The following is a 23,586-nucleotide window of genomic DNA, read 5'->3' as shown; positions in this document are numbered from 1 at the left end:
GGAAGATCCCTTGGAAGAGGAAATAGCAACCCATTCCAGTATTCTTGCCTGGGAAATCTCATGGACAGAGGAGCCTGACAGACTGCAGTCTATGGGGTCACAAAAGAGTTGGACACGACTTAGCAACTAAACAACAGCAGTGCTGGTTATTCAGTTCAGTTCAGCTGCTCAGTCATGTCCAACTCTGCAACCCTGTAGACTGCAGCACGACAGGCTTCCCTGTCCCTGTCCATCACCATCTCCCAGAGCCTGCTCAAACTCATGTCCATTGAGTTGGTGATGCCATCCAACCATCTCATCCTCTGTTGTCTCCTTCTCCCACCTTCAATATTTCCCAGCCTCAGGATCTTTACAGATGAGTCAGTTCTTCAAATCAGGTGGCCAAAGTACTGGAGCTTCAGCTTCAGCATCAGTCCTCCCAATGAATATTCAGTACTGATATACATATACATATATATATATATAATAGTTTCTTGTAACATATATGTGTTTAACCAGAGATCTAGTATATTCTTAGGCAGTCCTGGAGCTTTTTGGCATCTCTTATTTCAGTGTCTTCCCCTCTGTGTTTGCAAACACACCTTTCATATCCCCATATACGTCGTTTCTATAATTCACATGTCCGGAGGAACTTTATTCACTTTGTTCTTCATTATAATCACAGGTTCAGTATGCCATGTTTATTCCCGTGATTCAAAAAAGAAAATACAAAATAAGGACTGAATTGTGCGTCTGTTGTTGCTTGAGCTTACTTTTCTGTGTTCCCCGCCCACTTCCGGTGGCACAGTGATCCCTAGGTTGGGAAGATCCCTGGAATAGGAAATGGCAACTCCCTCCAGTATTCTTGACTGGATAATTCCATGGACAGAGGAGACTGATGGAATGCAGTCCATGGGGTTTGCGTGTGTCCAAAGAGTTGGACACGACTGAGTACACACACCCACACACCCATACCAACGTTTCTTTAAAGGTCGAGATACAAGAGTGTCAGTTTGTGTATGCAGAAAGTCCACACAAGGCCAAACATCCCTTTCGGTCCAGGATAAAGATAGGGTGGGAAAGAGAAGAGCCGACTTAATTTCTGATCCTGACTTCCTTTTCTTTTCCTCTTTGTGATGGATGTTATGATGCTTCACAATTCTTAGACCGAGGGCTTTGCTTCTGGCATGGTCAGATATTGCCATCTGGTGGTGTACTCGTATATGACACTCTGAGTAGAACTATTCAAATTACAAATTAATTACTTAAATTATAAGCACTTCACAGGTGGAGCTAGTGGTAAAGACCCCGCCTGCCAATGCAGGAGATTAGAGACACGGGTTCGATCCCTGGGTCAGGAAGATCTCCTGGAGGAGGGCATGACAACCCACTCCAGTATTCTTGCCTGGAGAATCCCATGGACAGAGGAGCCTGGCAGGCTACAGTCCATAGGGTCACACAGAGCCAGACACGACTGAAGCAATTTAGCACACACTCAAATTAAAAATACCACTTACAAACTAGAAGTATTTGACTCCATGAATGGGTCCTGATGGGTGCTCCATGAGGGCTGGGTTGGGTAAGCAGCTTGAGGCATGGACAATGGATGACTCCTGGCCTCTCTTGATCTTTGGGAGTGCCCAAGCCTAGAGTCATCACAGCTTCATAAAGTTGGTGAGGATCTCAATACTCATTATATTAACCCCGCCCCTCATTTATGGTTCCCTGCAGTTTCCAGTCTAATAACAGTATGTGTTTAAGTTTGACTCAAGCAACCTTGAGCAAGATAAAATTTTAGTTACACAAAGTTCACAGTCACCCATTGTGTTTTAAATCAGTGTGAGGAGACTGAAGGTGGGACAGGGGAAGGGGGAAATAAATGGTCATCTTCAGCAGTTTTTACATGTTTACTACAGTTTTATCTTCCCCCGATTTTAAAAGTCAGATGTGTCATGATTTTGAAGTCCATTCCTATTTTCATTCCCACTGGTATTTGCTAATATAAATCCATAAATATTTTTACTTTATTCATCTTTTTATTGATGTTTTTATTACATTCTTTATCCTGTTTAAAATTGTTGGCTTAACTTCAACAGTACTTTCACTTTCTGCTTTTTTATCTCTTTTTTCATGCGGCGCAACAGAAACATTGACTGTAAGTGACCTTGGACTCGCCTTTGCCTTGCTGGTCAGGCTGTGTCACATCTTTGTTCAGTGAATCAGTGTATTTAGGATGGTCAAGGCGTGGTCAGGAAGGGCATAGCTCATAGCTGTCCTTTAAAGTAGCTCAACAGTTATCTTATATTGTCGTTTCAGTGGTATTCATCTGGCTATGAAAGTCGTGTAAGAACTTTCTTAAAAGCTTGAAGTATTTCTTTCCTCCTTTCATTTCCCCCCAGACTTTAATATTTCCATTATTTTAGTATGTCAACTGGCAGCTTTGCCCACAGTATGATTTTCTTTACACCTTCTTACTTTTTGTCAAATGGTATTGTTGTCCTTAGGTCTCAGTGTCTGTCAGTCTGTGTTTCATGATGAAAAGTTCAGGGGCTTTAAAAATAAATGTGAAGAAGACTGTTTCTTCCTTACTTCATTGGCTGCTCCCCACTGTCCCATCGTTGCCTTGAAGCCCGAGAGCAGACGGTTGGGGTGTGTAGTGTGGGGTCTGCCATGTGCTTTTTTCTCACCCAGGGCAACAGATGACCATACTTCCTTCTTCTGTCTACTCCTGCATCCTGTTGTTCCATGAATGCAGTAAGGTTGTGAACACTGAGGATTAAGCCTTTCATTTCCTTTCTCTTTTCATCCATCTTCATCGCAATGAGAGAAATTTTGTCAGAGTCACGTTACCGGGTTGCCTGGAATTTGACTGGATTGTTGCATGGTGTTACTTCCTTAAAGATGTGTAAGGCCAAGTGACAGAACTGGGAATGGAAGTAGTGAGCAGTTGTGTTTTCTGGGGTTCCATGCAGCAACCTGAGGGCTTCCATCTGCAGTTCAGACCTGGGGGCAGGTTCAGCTTCCGTGGGGCAGGGATGATGAGCAGAGCTGGACTTGGGATTGGTGATCTATGATGTGTGAGTCAGTACCTCCAGCCACCCTGGGACTGAGTCAGTTTTTGCCTCTGACTGAGGCGGAGCTGGCGGCCCCTAAGATGGGTGCTGCACGCCTTTGGAAGGTCAGCTTTTGTCTGCTTTTGTCTGCAGTTAAGATCGTGAGACCAAGCCACAGACACCCCCATCTGTTTTGCACCCCACTGAATGTGTTTGGGTTTAATTGTTCTGTGAATGAATAATTTGGTTGAAAAGAGAGTTGGTCATTGGTGGACTGAGGGAATGCACTAAGCTTGCAATCACTGAGGATTAAGCCTTTCATTTCATTTCTCTCTTCGTACATCTTCATCACAATGAGAGAGAAATTTTGTGAGAAATTCCCTCAACTTAGGGATGCACAGGTATCTAAATTTTCAATTTCTAGAGCTTAGATGCCTGAAGAAAAGTAGAGAGACCAGAGGGACCTGCGTGACTAACAGGAGGCATCGTGATGCCAGAGTGAGGTTCAGTTGCGGCTTCATGGTTTAAGCCTGTGTTCTAACCACATGTACCTCTCTTGAAAGTGTGGAGGCCCCTGTGTCCATTGTCACATTCAGCAGAGGGCACTTGGTGCTGTGAGGGAAGGAGTAGAAGGACTTGATGAAATGGTTAAGGGGAGAATGTCAGTGGTTCTTGGTTAAAGTAGGTCTGAGACAAAAGTAAAGATGCTCAGTGACAAGACTGTCTAATCCCAGGAGAACCTTCTGGAAACCAGTGTGTCCCCAGGACTGCTGAGGAGGATGCTGCAGTCAGAGAGAAAAAAGGGCCACGGAGACCTTGACAAAGGCCGAGTCTGGGTTGCATCTGTATATCCTCTGACTTGAAAGTCCCTACGTTTTGTTAAGGATGATTTTTTTTTTTTTAATTCTGTTTTCCAATTGTGAAGCAGTGTAGTCCACATTTCTTGTATGAAGCGTGGAGGCTACCAGGCAGCATCAAAGAGGAAACACTGACCCTCCCAGCTCTCAGAGAACTCGCTGTCCTTCATGCCTGAGTGATCTGTCTCCCTGACCCTCTCTCAGAGTGCCACCATGCCCAGGGCCTTCCCACCACCTTCTGTCCTGTGTGCTCATTAAGGAGGTGAAAGGAGATTTATGGTCATTTAAAGAGCTTTTAAAGAAGTAGTCGGAAGCCCGTATCTTCGTTTTCATTATCAGAAGGTTCTCGAGCAGAGTGTAGTTAAGCACACATCTGTGCGCATGCTGGCCTGTCTCTGCCGCTTTGTGCTTTTGTCTGTGCTGTGACCTGGCCTCCTGCACTGTCACTTCCTGAGCCTGCCATGTCTCTTGCTTACAGCGGTGACCCTTCGAGAAGACAGCGCCCAGAGGCTGGAGCAGAGACCGTGCCACATGTCCACCTGCCTGTCTGATTACTCACTGGCCAGCGACAGCGGCGTGTTTGAACCTCCCAACAAAAGGTTAGAATCTGACCTTCTCCCCTCCCTGGGCTGACTTCCCAAAAGACAGCCCTGCCCATACGTGTCTGGCTTGACACTGTGTGTGTCTGTGGGGTGCAGCTCTTCTACTTTCTCTCCACCCAGGAGGGGACTCTTAGTATTTCCAGGGAACCCCTCTACTCCCGGGTGGTGTCTGGGGACTGGCCTGGCTCCCTGTTTCTAGGACAACTGCTCTCTCTCCAGCCCTGGGCGGGGGGCAGTGAAAGGTACAAGCTCCATAGAGCTGGAAAAGGAGAATCAGTGTGCGAGAGACACCTGTTTTTTTCTAGAAAGGATGTTTACTTGAAATGAATGTCCATGTCTCTCTATCCCTCCCACTTTCCTCAGCTCAAGGAATCACTTTGCAAGGGCAGAATGATTCTGGGCTTTATTTTGTTTGAGACCTTTGAGGTCATTTATTTTGCCTTGGGTATCTGTACGCATCTCATTTATTGTGTAGCATTTTAAAGGACGTGGTTTTGAACTTTGTCCTAAACATCACATGTGGTCTTCAGAGCTATGCAGTTATTTTCTCAAAAATACCACTCGGTCGGCAGGCACCCTGGGCGATGGTGTCATGGATCCTGGGGACCTGCCATGCCCTTTCATTCACTTCAGAGCATTTATTTCAGTCCCCACTTAATAAAGCCCCTCTCACTAAGAAGCACTCCTAGCAGGAGTTTCTGCTGAGCCCACAGTAACCACATCCCCTTGGAGTAATGGGTCCTTTTCTGATTGTGTTCAGGAGTGAGGATGCTGACGAGCCTGTTCGTGGAGATGCTTGCAGTAACGAGGGGCCCCAGATCCATGTTGGATTTCTGTGAGTATAGAAGACTCTTTCCCTGTGGATCGTGAAGATGATGGGTAGATTGGGGCCTGCCCACCAACTCAGAGCTCCGCCCACAGGCCTGGAGGGAGGAAGGGACCTGTGTAAGCAGTTCCATTGCTGTCCCCCAACACCAAGTCACAGCTGGGGACTGTCACCCTGTGGAGCCCGGGGAGCTGGGTACTTTGCAGTGCAAAGCGTTTGAGATTCTAGTTACAGTTTCTTTCTTTTCTTAAAAAAAAAAAAAATATTTATTTATTTGACTACAACAGGTCTTCATTGTGTATGCAGGTTCTTTAGTTGTGGCATGCAACTTCTTGGTTGCAGCATGTGGAATCTAGTTCCCTGACCAGGGATCGAACTCCAACCTCCTGCATTGAGAGCATGGAGTCTTAGCCACTGGACCACCAGGAAAGTCCCCTAGTTACAGTTTCTATCGAGGCGATAACTAGCAGTTCTCAGAGGAGCAAGGCAGGATATTCACATCCCAGCAGCTTTCTTTTGCTTACTCATGTCATCCTAGCTGAGTTGGCGCTCATGACCTTGGAGCTGGGTCGTTCTTGGTTGGGGGCCATCCTGTGCACTCTGGAGTGTTCAGCAGCTGCAAGATCCAGTATCCGCCCCCCCCCCCCCCACCTCCACTTGCTGTGAAAATAAGAAATGTTCCCAGACTTCACACCAGTCTCCTGGGAGTTGGGTGAGGGCCACTGTGGTAGTTGCACCAGAAGGACTTGTCCACCTCAGGGAGTTTGCAGTCTGTGAACTCGTGTCTTATTTTCCAGGCTTGACAGGGCCAATGAGTGTCTCCTTGTAAACGTGCTCCAACTGAAGAACTTTGCTGGGCTGATGGTAAAGGAAGACTGCAAAATGTAAGCTTCCCCAGGCCCTCCTCCACACCACACCGCTGGCTAACCTGTGCTGCTTGGCCGTTTGGGCAGGGGAAAAGACTATTTTAGAACCTGAATTCAGAATAAAACACCAGGGCATGTCTGTCTGAAATATAAAAGATTGTAAGTTTTAAGAAGAGGCTGGTTTATTATTGGAAGCAGGTGGCATTCATGGAGCCAGTCTGGTTATGTGTGTGGCCATGATGAGAAATGGCTGTGTGCCCTTCGTCGGTAGCCTTTGAACTTAAGATGTCTCTCCTGGTCACAAGGCTTGGTGGTGACACGGCCACACTCGTCTCTTGAGACCAGATGAGGTGCCTGAACTGGGAGAAGGGAATTTGAGTTGTCCCCAGCGGGAGGATGGGTGCCTGAAGGGTGGGAGGGGGAGTCCCACTTAGCCAGGTGGGTGAGCCCCCCCTGTGATGGGCATTCAGGCCAGACGACACCCTCCCCTCCCATGAGTCATCTTCACAGACTGGCCTCGCAAAGCCCTTAGAAGCAGCCTGGTTTTAGGGTGGCTGAGGGTTTGCGGCAGCCACTGGTTCTTGAGCGTCTCCTGGGTGCTGGCTTCCATGCCGGGGGTGAACAGGGCAGGGAGCACAGCCTGGTGTGGCAGGCAGAGCTTGGAGAGGGAGCCAAGGGGCCGTGGAGAGATCCTGCCAGATTTTTTCCCACAAAGATGGTGAAAGCAGAATATTCATTTGAGTCCCTCTCAAGTCCTAACCACTGACCTGGAAGTCTTCCCTTTGAGTGGGTTTTCTCCCCCGATCTCTAGGGGCATGCAAGTTCTTTGACCTTATTCTTAGTTGACCAAAAGAATCTTCTCCAAAAGAGTAAAACTCTGCATATGGGCAGTGAAACCAGGTGGCATATCTGCACGCTTCTGTGGTCCACGCGTGTCCCTTGCAGCTGTCAGTAAATGCTGCCTCCATCTGCTTTTTTCCTCCCTCTCTCGGTTGCAGACACATCCGTGTCTATCTGCCCCCGCTTGACTCCAGCACGCCAAACACTTACTGCTCGAAGGCTCTGGAATTGCAAGCCCCCCTGGTATTTAATGAAGTGTTCAGAATCCCTGTGCATTCAAGCATGGTGACGTTGAAGTCTCTTCAGTTATACGTGTGCTCCGTGAACCCGCAACTGCAGGAGGAACTGCTGGTACGGCCCCTCCCTGCCCCCGCCCCCTCCCTCCCCGCCTACCTAAGTCCCCAATGGGACGCTGATGAATTGTGCTGCTGTCAAAGGAACTCTGTCGCAGGGAGGAGACAAAGGGGTGATAAAACCCCTTATCTTGTCAAGTGTTTTGTACTTGTATATTATCTCAACGAATACTTGTAAAACATCTGCGTAACCACTTCTGCAGTATCCCCATCTTCAGTCACAGGAACTAATAAATAGGTCTGATAAACTTGGCAGACAGAACTATAGGATGGTCAGTTACATTTGAATTTCAAATGAACTATGGATCCCTTTTAGTATAAGTATGTCGCATGAAATATTTGAGACAGAATTGATTTTTTTTTTAATCTGCTGTTTATTTGAAATGACAGCTCACCCAGATGCACACTGTTTTATCTGGTATCCTTGGAACTGGGTGAGTCAACTATCCATCTTTACCTAGGCAGCCAGGGTGGGGCTTGGAAACCAGGCTGCTTTCTTCCCAAGGTTGGAATTTTCCCCCTTAGTCCCACTCCATCAGTGTCAGAATTAGAGAAGAATTCCACCAGCCTTTTTTCAAAAATTCCTGTGAGAATCACCAGCTCTTCTAAATGACCCACCACTTCACGTCCGTTTTCGGCCCTACTTCCCCTCCTAGCACTTTCTGATCAAGCTGAACCTGCAAGCAAGGAGATGCCCCATTAGATCTTTTGTGGTGACTTTCATTTCACTGCAGCCTTTTTAGGCTTCCCTGGTGGCGCTAGTGGTAAAGAATCTGCCTGCTAATGCAGGAGACTTAAAGAAACATGACTTCGATACCTGGGTCAGAAAGATCCCCTGGAGAAGGAAATGACAACCCACTCCAGTATTCTTGCCTGAAAACTCCCATGGACAGAGGAACCTGGAGGGCTACAGTCCATAGGGTCACAAAGGGTCGGACACAACTGAAGTGACGTAGCATGCATGCATGCAGCCTTTGAATAGCAGTGAAAGATTGTGTGGCCTTTGTGGTTAACATTAAAGGGTGACTTTATTTGATGCTCATTGGTTGTTAAGATGTGGTCATTCAGGACCTGTTGTGCTTTTTTTTTCCTTAAACACCTTGCAGGGCATTGCTCAGATTAACCTGACCGATTACGATTCGAGCGAGATGCAGCTGCGATGGTACTCAGTCCAGGTGTTCACTGGCCCAGAGCCGCCCCGGCGGGAGGAGGAGCGGCCAGGAGACTGTGCCACCCAGGACCTGACACTGGCTGCTTGCAGGAAGACAGTAGGTGGCCCAGCTTTGAGACAGGCTCTTCCTGGGGACATTGTTTCTAAGAAACAGCTATGTAAACATGGACTTCCCTGGTGGTTCAGACAGTAAAGAATCTGCCAGCAATGCAGGAGACCTGAGTTCAATCCCTGCATCAGGAAGCTCCCCTAGAGGAGAGCATGCCAGCCCACTCCAGTATTCTTGCCTGGAGAATCCCACAGACACAGGAGCCTGGCGGGCTCTCCAGTCCATGAAGTCACAAAGAGTTGTACATGACTGAGGGACTAGCACTTTAACAACAGAGTTTGTGATGATAGGAATAGAAGTGGTTTTAGAACACAGTGGCTGTGAAGAAGTAGGGTTTCAAGAGAAGTAATTAAAATGGACTATAGTGATGCTTGGGCTTCCCTGATGGTTTGGCAGTAAAGCATTCATCTGCAATGCAAGAAACGTGGATTCAATCTCTGGGTTGGGAAGATCCCCTGGAGAAGGAAATGGCAACCCACTCTAGTACTCTTGCCTGGAGAATCCCATGGACAGAGAAGCCTGACGGGCTATAGTCCATGGGGTCACAAAGAGTCGGACACAACTCAAGTGACTTAGCATATGCACGTTTGTTTCAGAGAAGACCCTGCTGACTCACCCACTGAGCAGCTCTGCACATAGTGATGCACGTGGCTGTTCAGGATAATGTTTTTTTTAATGCAGTGTGTTCTTGATCATAAGTGATGCGTTGGTTGCTTTCAAATTTGAATCTTCAGAGCTCCCTAAAAAGGCCAAGTTAGCTGACTTTGTGTCAACCAGGGCTGAGCTGCTTCCTACTGGAGGGCAGCCGGGGATGGCCACTAGACGGCTGCCAGCCGGCCAGGGCAGGAGGGTGCTCCCCCAGGCTTTCCTTTTTGCCACCACACACTGCTGGCCTCAGATGCTTCTCAGTGTCATCCCTTTGGTCCTACAGGATGCAGTGACGGTGCTGCTGGCGAGAACCACAGCGCAGCTGCAGGCAGTAGAGAGAGAGCTGGCCGAGGAGCGTGTGAAGCTGGAATACACAGAGGAGGAGATCCTGGAGATGGAGCGCAAGGAGGAGCAGGCCGAGGCCGTGTCTGAGAGGTGAGTGTGGCCGGCAGCCCCTGAGAAAGACACAGCTCACCTTCCTGGAGTGAAGCAGCTACAGTGTTAGTTTCTGTAGAATGTGCTGGGCGACTCTTGGATACCTTTGCGCAGAAGTCGGAATTCTCATGAGGGGGTCGTATGGTTGTCTTCATGAAGGCCATACTTTGACTCCAGCTGTAGGCACAGGCTTTTCACCTTTCCTCCTATTCCTAAATTTTCTTAAAGTTGGGGGACTGTTGAGGGCTCCCTCTGCCAAGATTGGATATGATAGATCTTTAAAATTATGGTTTGTTTTTTCTTTATTAACTGCTTTATTGGTATACAATCTCCCTACCAGGGTTTCCCTGGTGGCTCAGACAGTAAAGAATCTGCCAGCAATGCAAGGGACCCAGGTTCATTCCCTAGGTCAGGAAGATTCCCTGGAGAAGAGAATGGCTACCCATTCCAGTATTCTTGCTTGAAGAATCCTCATGGACAGAGGAGCCTGGTGGGCTACAGTCCATAGGGTCTCAAAGAGTCAGACATGACTATGTGACTTTGACTTTCACATTTCAATCTCCCTACCATACAGTCACCCCTTTAAGTACACACAGTTTGGTGGATTTTAATACAGGCACACAATTATGCCCCCAAAGCCACAGGCAAGTTTAGAGCATTTTCATCCTAGCAAAAGGAAACCCCATCCCCATTAACAGTCCTCTCAGCCCCTGGCCACTGCCCATCTCCATGCCGTCTCCAAGGATTTGCTTGTTCTGGGCATTTCATCTAAATAGAATCATGCAATGCCCCTTTATGTCTTACCCAGAGCTGCCTGTGGGCAAATGCTTGACTAGGGCAGATGTGTCTGCAGTAGAGGAATCACTCAGAGGAGTGGCACCATCAGTGTATTGCTTTCTGGCAAATCCTTTCCAGGGGCACTTTCTTATTGCTTTACTTCCACATTTTTCCATAAAGAGCATCATGTTTCCAAAGCTTGCTACTTTTTCCTAATAGCTTTCTCAGGGTTTATTTTCAAAAGGAGTTTATTTTTGGGAGGGAAAGTGCATGGCAGAGGGGTGGGCTCAGGGATGTGCAGGAAGATGAGAGGACTCAGGTGGTCCCAGGGTCCTGGCATCTTCAGCGACTGCAATTGGGTGAGACAGATAGACAGACCCTCTAGATGAAAGGCCTCATAGCACTCACTCTCTTCCCTAGAGAACCTAAATGCCTTTCACTTTATGAGAAAAGTGCCCATCTTCAGTCATCAGAAGCAAATATTGAGCGTCTCTGCTACAGTGCTCTAAGTACAGCAGTGAACTCAGTCCTTGATGAACATTTTGGGGGCTTTTGCCATGTCCATCTGCAGGAGTTGGCAGGCAGACTCGGTAGACAGTGGCTGTAGCAGCTGTGCCCAGACCAGCCCCCCGCACCCAGAGCCCTGCTGTGTTGGTGTTGACTCTATCCATGGACACACGTTTGCTGGCCAGGCAGATCCTTACAGCCCCGAGAAACTTCAGCCCCCAGCTCTTAAGGTAAGTAGAAAAGGTCAAGGGGTATGATGGACCCCCTAATATTTTGCCTGACAGTACCAGGCACTGCCCTGGAGTGGGTAGTGTGTACCCCACATGAGGGAAGCCAAGCAAATGCCCTTGCATCTGTAAACAACAAGTACGATGGAAACATTTGTCTTCTTTAAACTAAAAAGGTTGGATTTTTACTCATTCATGAGCCGTCTGATGATGATCCATTCCCATCTTCAGGGTCACGTGTGGCTTGGGATATTTCATGGGTCCCTAAGGTTTTGGACACTTGTAGTTATTTTCCATTTGTGACATTAAGAACAGTGCCTCAGGAGGAGATGCTCTGGGCATGGCTACCAGTCATTGCCAGCATCCAGCTTTCTCAGACCTTTACAAGCATTGGTCCAAGTCAGGGGAGTGGCTTGCTTAGTGTCTCTTCCTCCCACAACTTTTCATTGTGAAGCATTTTGAATCTATAGAGAAGTTGCTAGAATAGTACAATAGATACTTGTAACCCCTTCACCTGGATTCCTCAGTCACTAGTTCTTCAACCACATTTGCGTTCTCTGTCAGCCTGTGCTCCTGATAGCTGCTAGGCATTGCAGATGCAGCAGCAAAGAAACAAATGGCAAGTCCTGCCCTGTGGGCAACAGACAGGTTAAATCAGTACAACTCAGCAGCAATGGAGGTAGTCAAAAGAGCTACTGAAGAATGAAACGATAGGGAAGCAGGGCTTGCATTTTTAGAAAGGTTTCTCATTTTAGAAAGGGGTACATTTAGAAGTGTAAATTGGTATCTACAAAGATCAGGACTCTAAAATGGTGCAGCCACTATAGAAAACAGTGTAGAGGTTCCTCAGAAAATTAAAGATAGAATTATCATCTGATTCAGCAATTCCACTTCTGGATATACATCCTAAAGAATTGAAAGAAAGTCTCCAAGAGATACACGTACATCCACATTCATAGCAGTATTATTCACAGTAGCCAGGAGGTGGAAGCAACCTACATGTCCATCCGCAGATGAATGGATAAGGAAAATGTGACATATGTGTACAATGGAATATTACCTTTAAAAAGGAAGGTAGTCATGTCACATGCTACCACATGAATGCAACTCGAAGACATTGTGCTGAGTGAAATGAGCCAGTCACAAAAGAATGAGTACTGTTTGATTGCACTTATATGAGATTCCTAAATTTAGTAATTAAATTCACAGAGACAGGAAGTAGAATGGTGGTTACCATGGGCTAGAGATGGAGAAATAGTTGTTTAATGGTGGCAGAGTTCAGTCTGGGAAGATGAAAAAGTTCTGGAGGTCTCTTTCACAACAATATAAATACATTTAATACTACTGAGCTGTGCACTAAAAAATGTAAATTTTATGCTTTTTACAAACCATGAGAAAGAAGAATAGAGCTGGAGGTACCATGTTCTCTGATTTCAAACTATACTACAAAGCTATAGAAAGCAAAACAGTATGGTACTGGCACAAAAAAATACACGTAGATGAATGGAACAGATTAGAAAGCCCAGAAATAAACCCACGCTTATATGGTTAACTAATCTATGAGGAAGGAAGCAAGAAAATACACTGGAGAAAAGACAGCCTCTTCAGTAAATGGTGTTGGGGAAAATGGACTACTTTCTCATTCCATTTTTAAATGGATTAAAGACTTAAATGTAAGGTCTGAAACTATAAAATTCCTAGAGGAAAACATAGGTAGTATGCTCTTGGACTTTAATCTTAGCAATGCATTATATTTTAGGATTTCTCTCCTCAGGCAAAATAAATAAAAAAAAACAATAAACAAATGAGACTTTATCAAACTAAAAACTTTTGCCAAGTGAAGGAGCCTATCAGGAAAACAGACAGCCTACTGAATGGGAGAAGATAGTTGCAAACATTATAGCTGACAAGGGGTTAATATCCAAAATACACAAAGAACTCAAGACAACATCAAAAAAACAACCAACCCGATTAAAAACTGGGCAGAGGACTTGAATTGACATTTTTCCAGGGAAGACGTTCAGATGGCCAACAGACATAGGAAAAGATGCCCAACATCACTAATCATTAGGAAAATGTAAATCAGAACCAAAATGAGATATCACCATGTACCTGTCAGAAGGACTGTCATCTAAAAGACAGCAGATAAACGTTGGAGAGGATGTAGAAAAAAGGGAACCGTTGTGCATTGTTGGTGGGAATGTAAAGTTGATGCGAACACTGTGGAAAACAGTATGCAGATTCTTCAAAAAATTAAAAATAGAACTACCATACACCTAGCCATTTTACTTCTGGATATTTTGCTGAAGAAAACAAAAATGCTAATAGAAAAGATACATGCACTCATATGTTTATTGCAGGATGATTTATAATAACCAAGATACAGAAACAACCTAAATGTCCATCAATAAATGGGTAAAGAAAATGTGGTGTGTGTGTGAAATTAAATATTAGCCGTAAAGAAGAAGGGAATCTTGTCATTTGCAATAGCACAGATGGACCTAGAGATTATCATGCTAAATGGAGCAATCAGACAGACAAAGACATATACTGCATGATTTCACTTGTTCAGTCACTAAGTCGTGTCCAACTCTTTGCAACCCCGTGGACTGCAGCACACCAGGCTTCCCTGTCCATCACCAACTCCCGGAGCTTGCTGAAACTCATGTCCATCACGTCAGTGATGCCATCCAACCATCTCATCCTCTGTCATCCCCTTCTCCTCCTGCCTTCAGTCTTTCCCAGCATCAAGTTCTTTTCCAGTGAATCACCTCTTCACATCAGGTAGCCAAAGTATTGGAGCTTCAGCTTCAGCATCATTCCTTCCAATGAATATTCAGGGTTGATGTTCTTTAGAACTGACTGGTTGCATCTCCTTGGAGTCCAAGGGACTCTCAAGAGTCTTCACCAGCACCATAGTTTGAAGGCATCAGTTCTTCAGGACTCAGCCTTCTTTATGGTCCAGCTCTCACTTGTGTACATGACTGCTGGAAAACCATAGCTTTGACTATATGGGCCTTTGTCGGCAAAGTGATGTCTCTGCTTTTCAATACATTGTCTAGGTTTGTTGTAGCTTTTCTTCCAAGGAGCAAGTGTCTTTTAATTTCATGTCTGCAGTCACCATCTGCAGTGATTTTGGAGCCCAAGAATATAAAATATGTCACTGCTTCCACTTTTTCTCCTTCTATGGGCCACTTACATGTGGCATCTAAAAAAACCGAACAAATGAACAACCATAACAAAATAGCAACAGATTCATAGATACAGAGAATAAACTGGTGGTTGCCAGGGTGGAGGATGAGGGGGAGGTGCAGGGATGAGGGAAATAAGGGAGATTATAAAATAAGGAAATCATATGGTCAGTAATACTGTATCAACTGTAACTTGGCAGATGGTAACTAGACTTATCATGGCGATCATTTTGTAATGTGTAAAAATACGGAATCACTATCTTGAGCACCTGAAGCTAATACAACAATGTAAGCCAGTTATACTTGAGTAAAAATGAATGAATGAATGAATGGCATCATACAATATATGGCATCTTGTGACTGGCTTCCTTCACTCAGCCTGATGTTTTCAAGGCCCAGCACACTGTCATCGCCTGTCAGCACTTCCCTCCTTCTCATCCCTTGTGTGAGTACAGGGCATTTTGTTTATCTGCTCATCCGTCGATGGAGGTTTAGACTCCTTCCACCTTTCAGCTGTTTGACTAAGGCTGCTGTGAATCCGTTTGTGTGCAAGTATTTGAACACCTGTTTTCAGGTCTTTAGGGTATACACCTAGGAGTGGAATCACAGGGTCCTACTTCAATTTTATCAGGATGTCTCTGGCACTGGGTTGAGAAGTATTTGAAAGGAAGAGGGAGGTGTGGAATCAGGGAGCCAGGTGAGAAGCCTCCTGCACTGAGCAGGCAGAACATGATGGTGACACAGATGGAGAGTCAATGACAAGAGGTCACAACATGCTTAATCTTGAACACAGAGCCAACAGGACTTGATCTTGGACCAGATACAGGGTGTATGAAAGAGAGCTGAGTCCAGAATGACATGAAAACTTTTTTGTTTGAACAAACTAGTTAGGTTGAGATGCTTGGCCGAGGGAATATCAGAAAATCTGGACGTATTAAGTGTCAAATGCCACCTAGAAGTCCATGTGAAGGACGGAAGAGTGGGTCACATGGAGTTGATTGCTTATGTCCTAGCAAGAGTCATGGTAATAAATTGTGTCTAGGTTGATAAGGAGACCAACACAGAAGATCTTTTCCCCGAAGAGGTAGCGAGTCTTCGGAAGGAGAGGCCCAGCCGCAGGGCCCGCGGCTCACCCTTCGTTCGGAGCAGCACCATTGTCCGTTCTCAGACTTTCTCGCCTGGAGCACGAAGCCAGTACGTTTGCAGAGTAAGTTGGGATTCCTTGCCACTTGTCTAGAAGTTTTCTTTATGTTCCCTTTATTATTTTTTTTTTTTACTTATTTATGCTAAAAGACATCTATGTTCTCACAAATGATACCACTAAAGGCACACCATGCATGGGTGGGTAGGAAATTGATGTTGGTCTCATCTCCTCACTTTGCCCCAAGCAAATCTAACTCTGTGTGGAAAATAAGGCCATGAAGGCAAGGACTTTGCTTTCATGCAGATATACATTGATCCCAAAACAAGAACCTGCAGCCAAATAAAATACAGGCTGTCTTGGCTCCCATGAAGCTGGCATTATTTATTTTTCTTTTTAAAAGCGGGCCTTTTCCCTTGGTGAGCAGAGTGGGCGTTAGTGGTGTGCACTTGTCCTCCTGCCAGGAACGGGGCTCTTTCCTGGAACGCCGTTCTTTCCAGCTCTTGCCAAAGCTAGAAACACAGCAGACAAGAACGATTGATAAAAAAGTGAAAAATGCTGAGGACAGCGCAGGCTTTCATGAGCGTCCCACTGTATCAAGTGGCAGTTGGCACTGATAAGATGGAAATTGTGTTGCTGGATCAGCCTGGAAACCTGACCTGGTTTGGCTGATGGACGCAAGGGAGGAATGGGGATGAGGGTTGATCCGCTTATTCGCTCTGCCTTTGTTTTGCTTGAAACTCTTGTGTAGGTTTTCTTTTAAGTGATACCCAGAGTCATGGTAATAACTCTAAAAGCCTTAAGGGTGAGTACCTGCAGGAGAAACAGAGTAGTCCAATTCAGAGTACACAGAGGATGCATGTGAATTCTTAAGGAAGTGTTTCTGAGCCTTCGTCTTTTCGATGCAGCTTTATCGTAGTGACAGTGACAGTTCCACACTGCCTCGGAAGTCCCCCTTTGTGCGAAACACTCTGGAAAGACGGACCCTTCGCTATAAGCAGGTATGTGCCCACGTAGACTAATGTGTAGTCTATATGTACCCTGGGAGCTATTTCTACAAGCCTGACAAGGTAATATTTTAACTATATTATTTAAAAGGTAATATATTTATTTCCTTCTTTACTTAGATGTAATTTCTTAAAACTATATAAAGCCAACATGTTACCAGTATTTATGTTTCCCAAGATAATGTCATAATCGAAGATAGTACATGATCTTTACATTTTAAAATATAGTAAATTAATAAACAATCAGCCATCCTATATCAGATTTTTTTTCTTTTTTAAAAAGCAAGTATATACAGTTAAGAAAATTTGAGGCTTCCAACGTGGAGCATTCTTCTACATAAGACTGTTTCTTTCATGTCCTTTATATAACCAAGTTTTTTTCCCTACATCACACCAGTGTACAAAGTTTTGCTACTTTTAGTTTGTAAGTTAGTGGTTCCCTTACTTTCCTGGGGAAGGATTCTTTTAAAGAAAAATAAATTCCCAGATCTCCTTGTGGTGGTTTTGTTTAGAGTAGCTGCTGGCTGAGAATGATAAGAAAATACATAATTCAGCTACAAACATATTTGTCAACAGCAATGCTGTTGGCATTTTGGCCTAGATCATTCTTTGTCATGGGGGCGTCCTGTGCACTGTGGCAAGCTGAGCTCCATCTCTGGCCTTGCCAGTAGCATGCGCTACCCCACCCCCACCCCCCCAGTTGTGACAAACAAGAATATCCCCAGATGTTGCCAAGTGTCCCCTGAGTGGCTAAGTCACTCCTGGTTAAGAACTCTGTTATGAATTCAGCAGTGCTTTTATATAAATTTGTATTTATCAAGTCATTTATATTTGCATTTAACTTCTGCATATGTGCAAAATAGTGTTATGAGTATGTAAAACACATACGGTGATTCAGTCCTCTGAAGAACGTTGATATGCTCATGGATTTGTGATTTTGTTGCACTAACTGCCTTCCCCAGGGTTGTTTGCCATGCAGTGGGAAGTACTGCTTTCAACTCCATGTACAAAATTCTTTTCTCAGAACTTAAAAACAGCAGACTTGCTTATTACTTCAGGCTTATACAGGGAAGAACATTTTTTGTTGTTTGGCCACATCACGTGGCTTGCAGTCTTAGGTTCTCCAGCAGGAATTGAACCTGGGGTGAGGGGTGCCCTAACCACTGGACCATCTGGGAATTCCCTGGGAAGGAACTTTTTTTGACATTGTGTGTGTGTTTAAACAGAAAGCCCTCACATGGTTTATTTCATGCTTTTTTTCTCCCTTACACAGTAGATCTTTAAGATTTTGCAATGTTGCTATAGGTTTCATCTTTTTCAATGGCTGCGTTCTCTGCTGCCCTCATAATGTATTTGATCACTTTTCTCTTGTTAAGTGAAAGTGTTAGTCACTTAGTGGTCATCACCTCTTTGCAACCTCATGGACTGTAGGCCGCCAGGGTCTTCTCCATGGAATTTCCCAGGCGAGAATACTGGAGTGGGTAGCCATTCCCTTCTCCAGGGGATATGCCCGACCAAGGGATCAAACCAGAGTCTCCCCTTTTGCAGGCAGATTCTTTACCATCTGAGCCACCAGGAAAGCCCTTTCTCTTGTTAGCTATTTAGAATTTTTTCCTCTCGTAAACCTTTCTGCACAACATTGCCTGTGCCTTTCAAATGCAAGTCAAAATCAAATGTCAGAACCAAAGAAAGCTCATGTCAAGTTAACTTTCGCTTATATTGTCAAACGGAGAAGACAATGGCACCCCACTCCAGTACTCTTGCCTGGAAAATCCCGTGGACGGTGGAACCTGGTGGGCTGCAGTCCATGGGGTTGCACAGAGTCGGACACGACTGAGCGACTTCACTTTCACTTTTCACTTTCATGCATTGGAGAAGGAAATGGCAACCCACTCGTGTTCTTGCTTGGAGAATACCAAGGAGGAGGGAGTCTGGTAGGCTGCCGTCTATGGGGTCGCACAGAGTCGGACACGACTGAAGTGACTTAGCAGTATATTGTCAAATAGCATTTGAGAAAGATGACTCCCGCCTGCCCCATGTGAGAGGGTATATTTCTGTGCACTTGGGCCAAAACCTAAGATGGTCCTTCCAGCGGACAGTTGGCTGTCACTGGCTTGTTCTTGGACATGGGTTTGAACCCCGGTCACCCACATGGATGGATGGTGTGTTGAGAAATACCCCTCCAGCGGCCCCTTCCCTGGAGTAGGGGACGGGAGATGGGGACAGGCCAGGGGAAGAAGCTGCTGGCAGGGCGCGGGGGGTGGGGGGTGGGGGTGAGGTGGGGTGCTCACTGCCCTGGACTGCAGCCCTGCAGGTCCTCCCTGGCGGCGCTGGCAGCGCGCACATCCCTAGACCTGGAGCTGGACCTCCAGGCGTCGCGGACGCGGCAGCGGCAGCTGAACGAGGAGCTGTGCGCCCTGCGCGAGTTGCGCCAGCGCCTGGAGGATGCCCAGCTCCGCGGCCACACCGACCCACCGGCCTGGCTGCTGCGAGACGAGCGCTTCCGGAGCCTGCTGCGGGAGGCCGAGCGGCAGGTGAGCGGGCGCCCTCGGCGGGGCGAAGGGGGCGGGCCGGTGGGCGGGCCTTTCTCCCCCTCCCGGTGCCCCTCCCGCACCGGAGCTGGTGGAGCTTCCGGCGTTCTTCTCGTTGACCCCGCGTTGCTGGTTGCTGTTCCAGACGAGACAAACCAAACTTGACTTCCATCAAGAACAGGCAGCCGAGAAGATGCTGAAGAAGGCCTCTAAGGGGGTGTGCCAGCTGCGTGGGCAGAACCTCAAAGAGCCCATCCAAGTGCAGACGTTCAGGTGAGGAGAAGCCCGGGCCTCACTTTCCCGCAGGCTTTTTACTGTCAGCCCTTTGTCGTTTTAAAAAGTCAAGTTAAGTATTGAAAAAGACCCTCAGGAGGTCGAGAACAAAGCAGAAATCTTCACTGCTGTTAGCATTGTGCTGTTCTCTTCTGATCTTTTTTACCCCAAGCACTGTTTTTTTCAGCTACTTGTAATCATACTGTGCATTGGAGTTTGCATTTAGCTCTTTTTTAAGGTAAAATATCCCCTATTGCTGCATCATCTGTTACCTTTTTCGGTAGTAATCTCTCATCTAATAGATATAATTTACTTCTAACCAATTTATCCTCTGCTTCTTTCCAGATGTTTGCTTTTGTAAACAACACAGTGATTCACATTTAGATACATATACATATCACCTTTGCCTTTTTAGTTTTTGATTGAATCATAATAGACATTTAGGGAAGCCTGTATATCCTACGTATGAAATGTATCAGTGAATTGTCATAAACACTACACAGCAATAATCAAATGTTACTAGCATTTCCAGATTTCCCACACCAGAATAACCACTATCTTGAATTTGAATAGCATAGACTAGCGTTCCCTGTTTTTATTTTTTTAATGTGAGAAAAATTACCTAGTTATATCCATTTTCTTTTGTGTTTGGCTTTTTACAAAACCGAGGTGAAATTCACATAACATAAAATTATCCGCTTTAAAGTGGACAGTTCCATGCCATTTAGTAGTCACAATCTGTCCAGTTTGAAAGCATTTCCATCACCCTGGAAGGAAACCCCTGACCCATTAAGCAGTCGTTCCCCATCCCAGCCTCCCATCAGCTCCTGGCTGCCACCATTTTCCTTTCTACCTCTGTGGGTTTGCCTGTTCTGGACCTTTCATGTAAGAGTAGTCGATTATGATTTAGAACTTGTATAGTTTTTCATTTATTCATAAAGAAAAAAATATACTGAGCATCTCCATATACCAGGCACCATTCTAGTTACTGAAGAAAAACCCTTGCCCTCATGGGGCTTTGTAACCTCTATTAAAATTGGGAGGGGGGGGGTGCAAAAAGATTTAGAGAATCTATATACAAACAGATGTGCTCCTGGGAATTGAAATTCAATGCATTCTCTCAGTAAGAAAAGCTCTCATTGATAGCAGATGCTCTTGCCAGATTTTGTTGGATTTCCATCAACCCCTAACCTGTTATTCTTTCCAATCCCAGGGAGAAGATAGCATTTTTTACAAGACCAAGGATTAACGTACCTCCTCTGCCTGCCGATGATGTTTGATGTAGTGCTTTGTACACATGAAGTATTTATCTGCCTGTTTTATTTTAATGAAGTTCTTAGGCTAGCTAAATTTGTCTTTAAAATATTTGTGCAAAGCTATTAATATACACATTTTGTAAAAAAAAAAACAAAACACATATATCTATACATACATATTTTATAATAGTGACGGCAACAGGGCTTGGTTTTTCCTTGTTGTGAAATTGACATCTCTGAAGACAGGTTATTTTATAAGAGATCAATTATCATGTTAAGAGTGTACAGTTTTTAACGCTGTTTTATTTGACTTAAAGGCTGGAAGACAGAAACGAAGTGAGTTCAGGCAAATTCACTGTATTGTAATTTATTTATAGTACTTTTTTTTTCCTTGAAGGAAAATACTGACTTTAAGATGTATTTTAAGACTGAAATTTTGTTCTTCAGTATTTGTCATGCGGTAGAATGGAACTTTGGGGCCGGTTTTGTGTCTGACACCCGAAATGCAAACACTATGTGCTGAATTCTCCTCCTCCATGCATTTATCATGTATATCATACACTTTGGCACCCTTTGTGTTCCCTTAAGATGCCACCGCAGGGGCTCAGTCAGGTGCCACCGCAGGGGCTCAATCAGAAGTCAGTGCCTGGTGCCCTGCGGGCACCTAGTGTCCCTGTGGCCCCAGGTCTGAAGGCGGTTCTAGAGCCCCTGGCGGCAGCCACACAGCCCGCCCTCCCCCGGCCTCTGCCTTTCTAGTCCGCCCTATCCAGTTGAGACCGAGACCCAACAAAGAGGGCAGTGGTGGAGCTTCTGCTCTGCTTGCAGGAAAGTGAAAAGAGAAGGAAGGTGCATTTTCAGCGAGTCAGTGGATCCGCTGATGGATGGAGCCGTCACAGCACAGACACGAGAACCTTCCAAGGCGCTTTTTTGAGGAGGCAGGCTTCTGTGGGAGCCATATCTAGCCAGCAAGTGGCTCACAGGAGAGCATTTGCTTTCAATCAGATGGCCTCCGCCCCATACTGGAGTCGTCCTGATATTTCTTAAGAAATCTTAGAATTAGCTGACGAGGAAAAAAATTCTTTACGTAATACAACTATACCATCCTCATAAAATGCCAAATGGTATAGTTTGTCTACTACGTATTTATCTATGGAATGCACTCTCCTTCATGAGGCCTCGGAGAAGTAAACGAGGTGAATCACACAAAATGTAAGAGAAAACGCCCTCGTCCCCACACCACCGTCTTTCTGCCCTTCCCTTGAAAGTGTCCCCCCTCCCCCCTTAATCAGCAGCATCTCTCTTCTCATTAGTCTGTAACCACTCCCTTGTATAATCTGCCTTCATTTTCACATTTATTAAAAATGAATTTTGTAAATGCATTTCATTGACCTATCACGGACAGTGAAGTTGTCAGTGGTGGTAAAGCTGAAAACTTTATGCTTTTTCACACTTGCCACTTATTGCTATGAATCTCTGCCTCTAGTCTCGATTTTTTTTTCTTTTTTTCCTTTGCTCATTTCCCTGTATACATACCCACAACAGAGGTAGAGACACATAAAACATCAGTGCCTGCCAGAAATGCCAGGAGACAGCGTTAGTGAATGGGTCAGGATGGTGGCAGGCCCTCCCTGTCCCCAGCTGTTGAGACTGACGAATTGGTTGGCACTGGACTCTGGGGTGTGTGGAAAGCAAATCATGTACATTTCAGGTGCATGGCTCCCCAGAAGTGGGGCAGTCCCAGCCGCCTTGCCTAGGTGCTCTGTAGCCACATTGCCACTTGAAGTGCTCAGTGGGTTGAAGGGTTGAAGCAGCTTTTACTTTCAAGCTCTACAAAGCGGCAACGTAGGGAAACCCACTGTGCTTGTACAAAAAGCCTGCAAGGATTTGCAGATAAATGTCACTGCCCAGTCAAGCTGATGATTTTTGTTTGGCATGCTTCCCCACCCCAGAGTTTAATGAAAACAAAAAGAAATCCCTGCTTTGCCTCAGTAGAAACAGATATAGTCTGTGCTTTGACATCAGTTCCAGGAGCGCTGCTTGCACCTTTCTGTGTGTCCCTCCCTCTCTCCTGAGTCTGTCTGCTTTTGCACCTGAATGGGACCATCCTAAGAAAGCAAAGAAAAGCCAGGCAGATGAAGGAGGGGAGGTGGTGGGTTTCCTGCTGCTTGGCAGTCTGTGGACAGAAGGGGCAGGTGGACAGCGATAGAGGCCAGCTGAGGAGGCAGGAGGACACGATGTCCCGTAATTGGCCTCTCTTTCCTGACTTGATTTTGCAGCTTCTGACTAGTTAAAACTACCACCCCCTGGAAAATATCCCACATGTCTAAAAAGTGAAGTCCTATCGTCTTAAGGGGTATTTTCTTATGTTTAGGTTTGTCTATAACTGTGCCTTGTGGTAAGAAACCTCTGCCTTGTTTTATCAGCAGTTTAGTCCAGAAACAATCCAAAGTCTGCCACCAGGGTCCTTTAGGAACACTACAGCAAATAAAAGGGAATTTGGTCTTCCATTCATCTGGTAACTTAACTGTCACCACCGAAATATGTAACCTTCTGTTGTGGGAATAAGTTATAATCAGTATTCATCTCTATTTTTGTCTCTGTTCTAATTGTGTCATTTGTATCTTTTGAAAGTATTTCTTCTATAAAATTAAACTAACCTGCCTTAAAAACAGAATGGAAATTGTGTGATTTTTTAAAAATGTAATTATAGACTTAAATATATAAAAATGTATGTAAGAGATGAGATGGTTGGATGGCATCACTGATTCAATGAACATGAACTTAGGTGAACTCCAGAAGATGGTGATGGACAGGGAGGCCTGGCTGCAGTCCATGGGTCGCAGAGTCAGACGTGACTTTGTGACTGAAAACAGCTTTTTCAACATAAAAATAAGAGGTATGAAAATAGAATAATACAGTGAACACACATAAAGCCCT

General features: G+C 45.4%; 1 protein-coding gene across 1 annotated transcript in view; it reads left to right on the top strand.

The window, feature by feature from the left end:
- WWC3 (WWC family member 3) overlaps positions 1-23,294 on the top strand; it is a 107,960-nt gene extending 84,666 nt beyond the window's left edge. Inside the window, exons 12-23 of the mRNA XM_068962097.1 lie at positions 4,368-4,488; positions 5,252-5,326; positions 6,115-6,201; positions 7,182-7,374; positions 8,483-8,644; positions 9,588-9,739; positions 11,088-11,253; positions 15,484-15,648; positions 16,491-16,583; positions 18,896-19,123; positions 19,266-19,393; positions 20,607-23,294. Coding sequence (XP_068818198.1) covers positions 4,368-4,488; positions 5,252-5,326; positions 6,115-6,201; positions 7,182-7,374; positions 8,483-8,644; positions 9,588-9,739; positions 11,088-11,253; positions 15,484-15,648; positions 16,491-16,583; positions 18,896-19,123; positions 19,266-19,393; positions 20,607-20,673 — 1,637 coding nt within the window. The 3' untranslated portion in view covers positions 20,674-23,294. The remainder of the gene's footprint in view (positions 1-4,367; positions 4,489-5,251; positions 5,327-6,114; positions 6,202-7,181; positions 7,375-8,482; positions 8,645-9,587; positions 9,740-11,087; positions 11,254-15,483; positions 15,649-16,490; positions 16,584-18,895; positions 19,124-19,265; positions 19,394-20,606) is intronic.
- Positions 23,295-23,586: the final 292 nt, after the last annotated feature.

This window comes from Capricornis sumatraensis, chromosome X, assembly GCF_032405125.1.
Source record: "Capricornis sumatraensis isolate serow.1 chromosome X, serow.2, whole genome shotgun sequence".
Classification (NCBI taxonomy): domain Eukaryota; kingdom Metazoa; phylum Chordata; class Mammalia; order Artiodactyla; family Bovidae; genus Capricornis; species Capricornis sumatraensis.
This window is presented reverse-complemented; position numbering and strand designations above follow the sequence as displayed.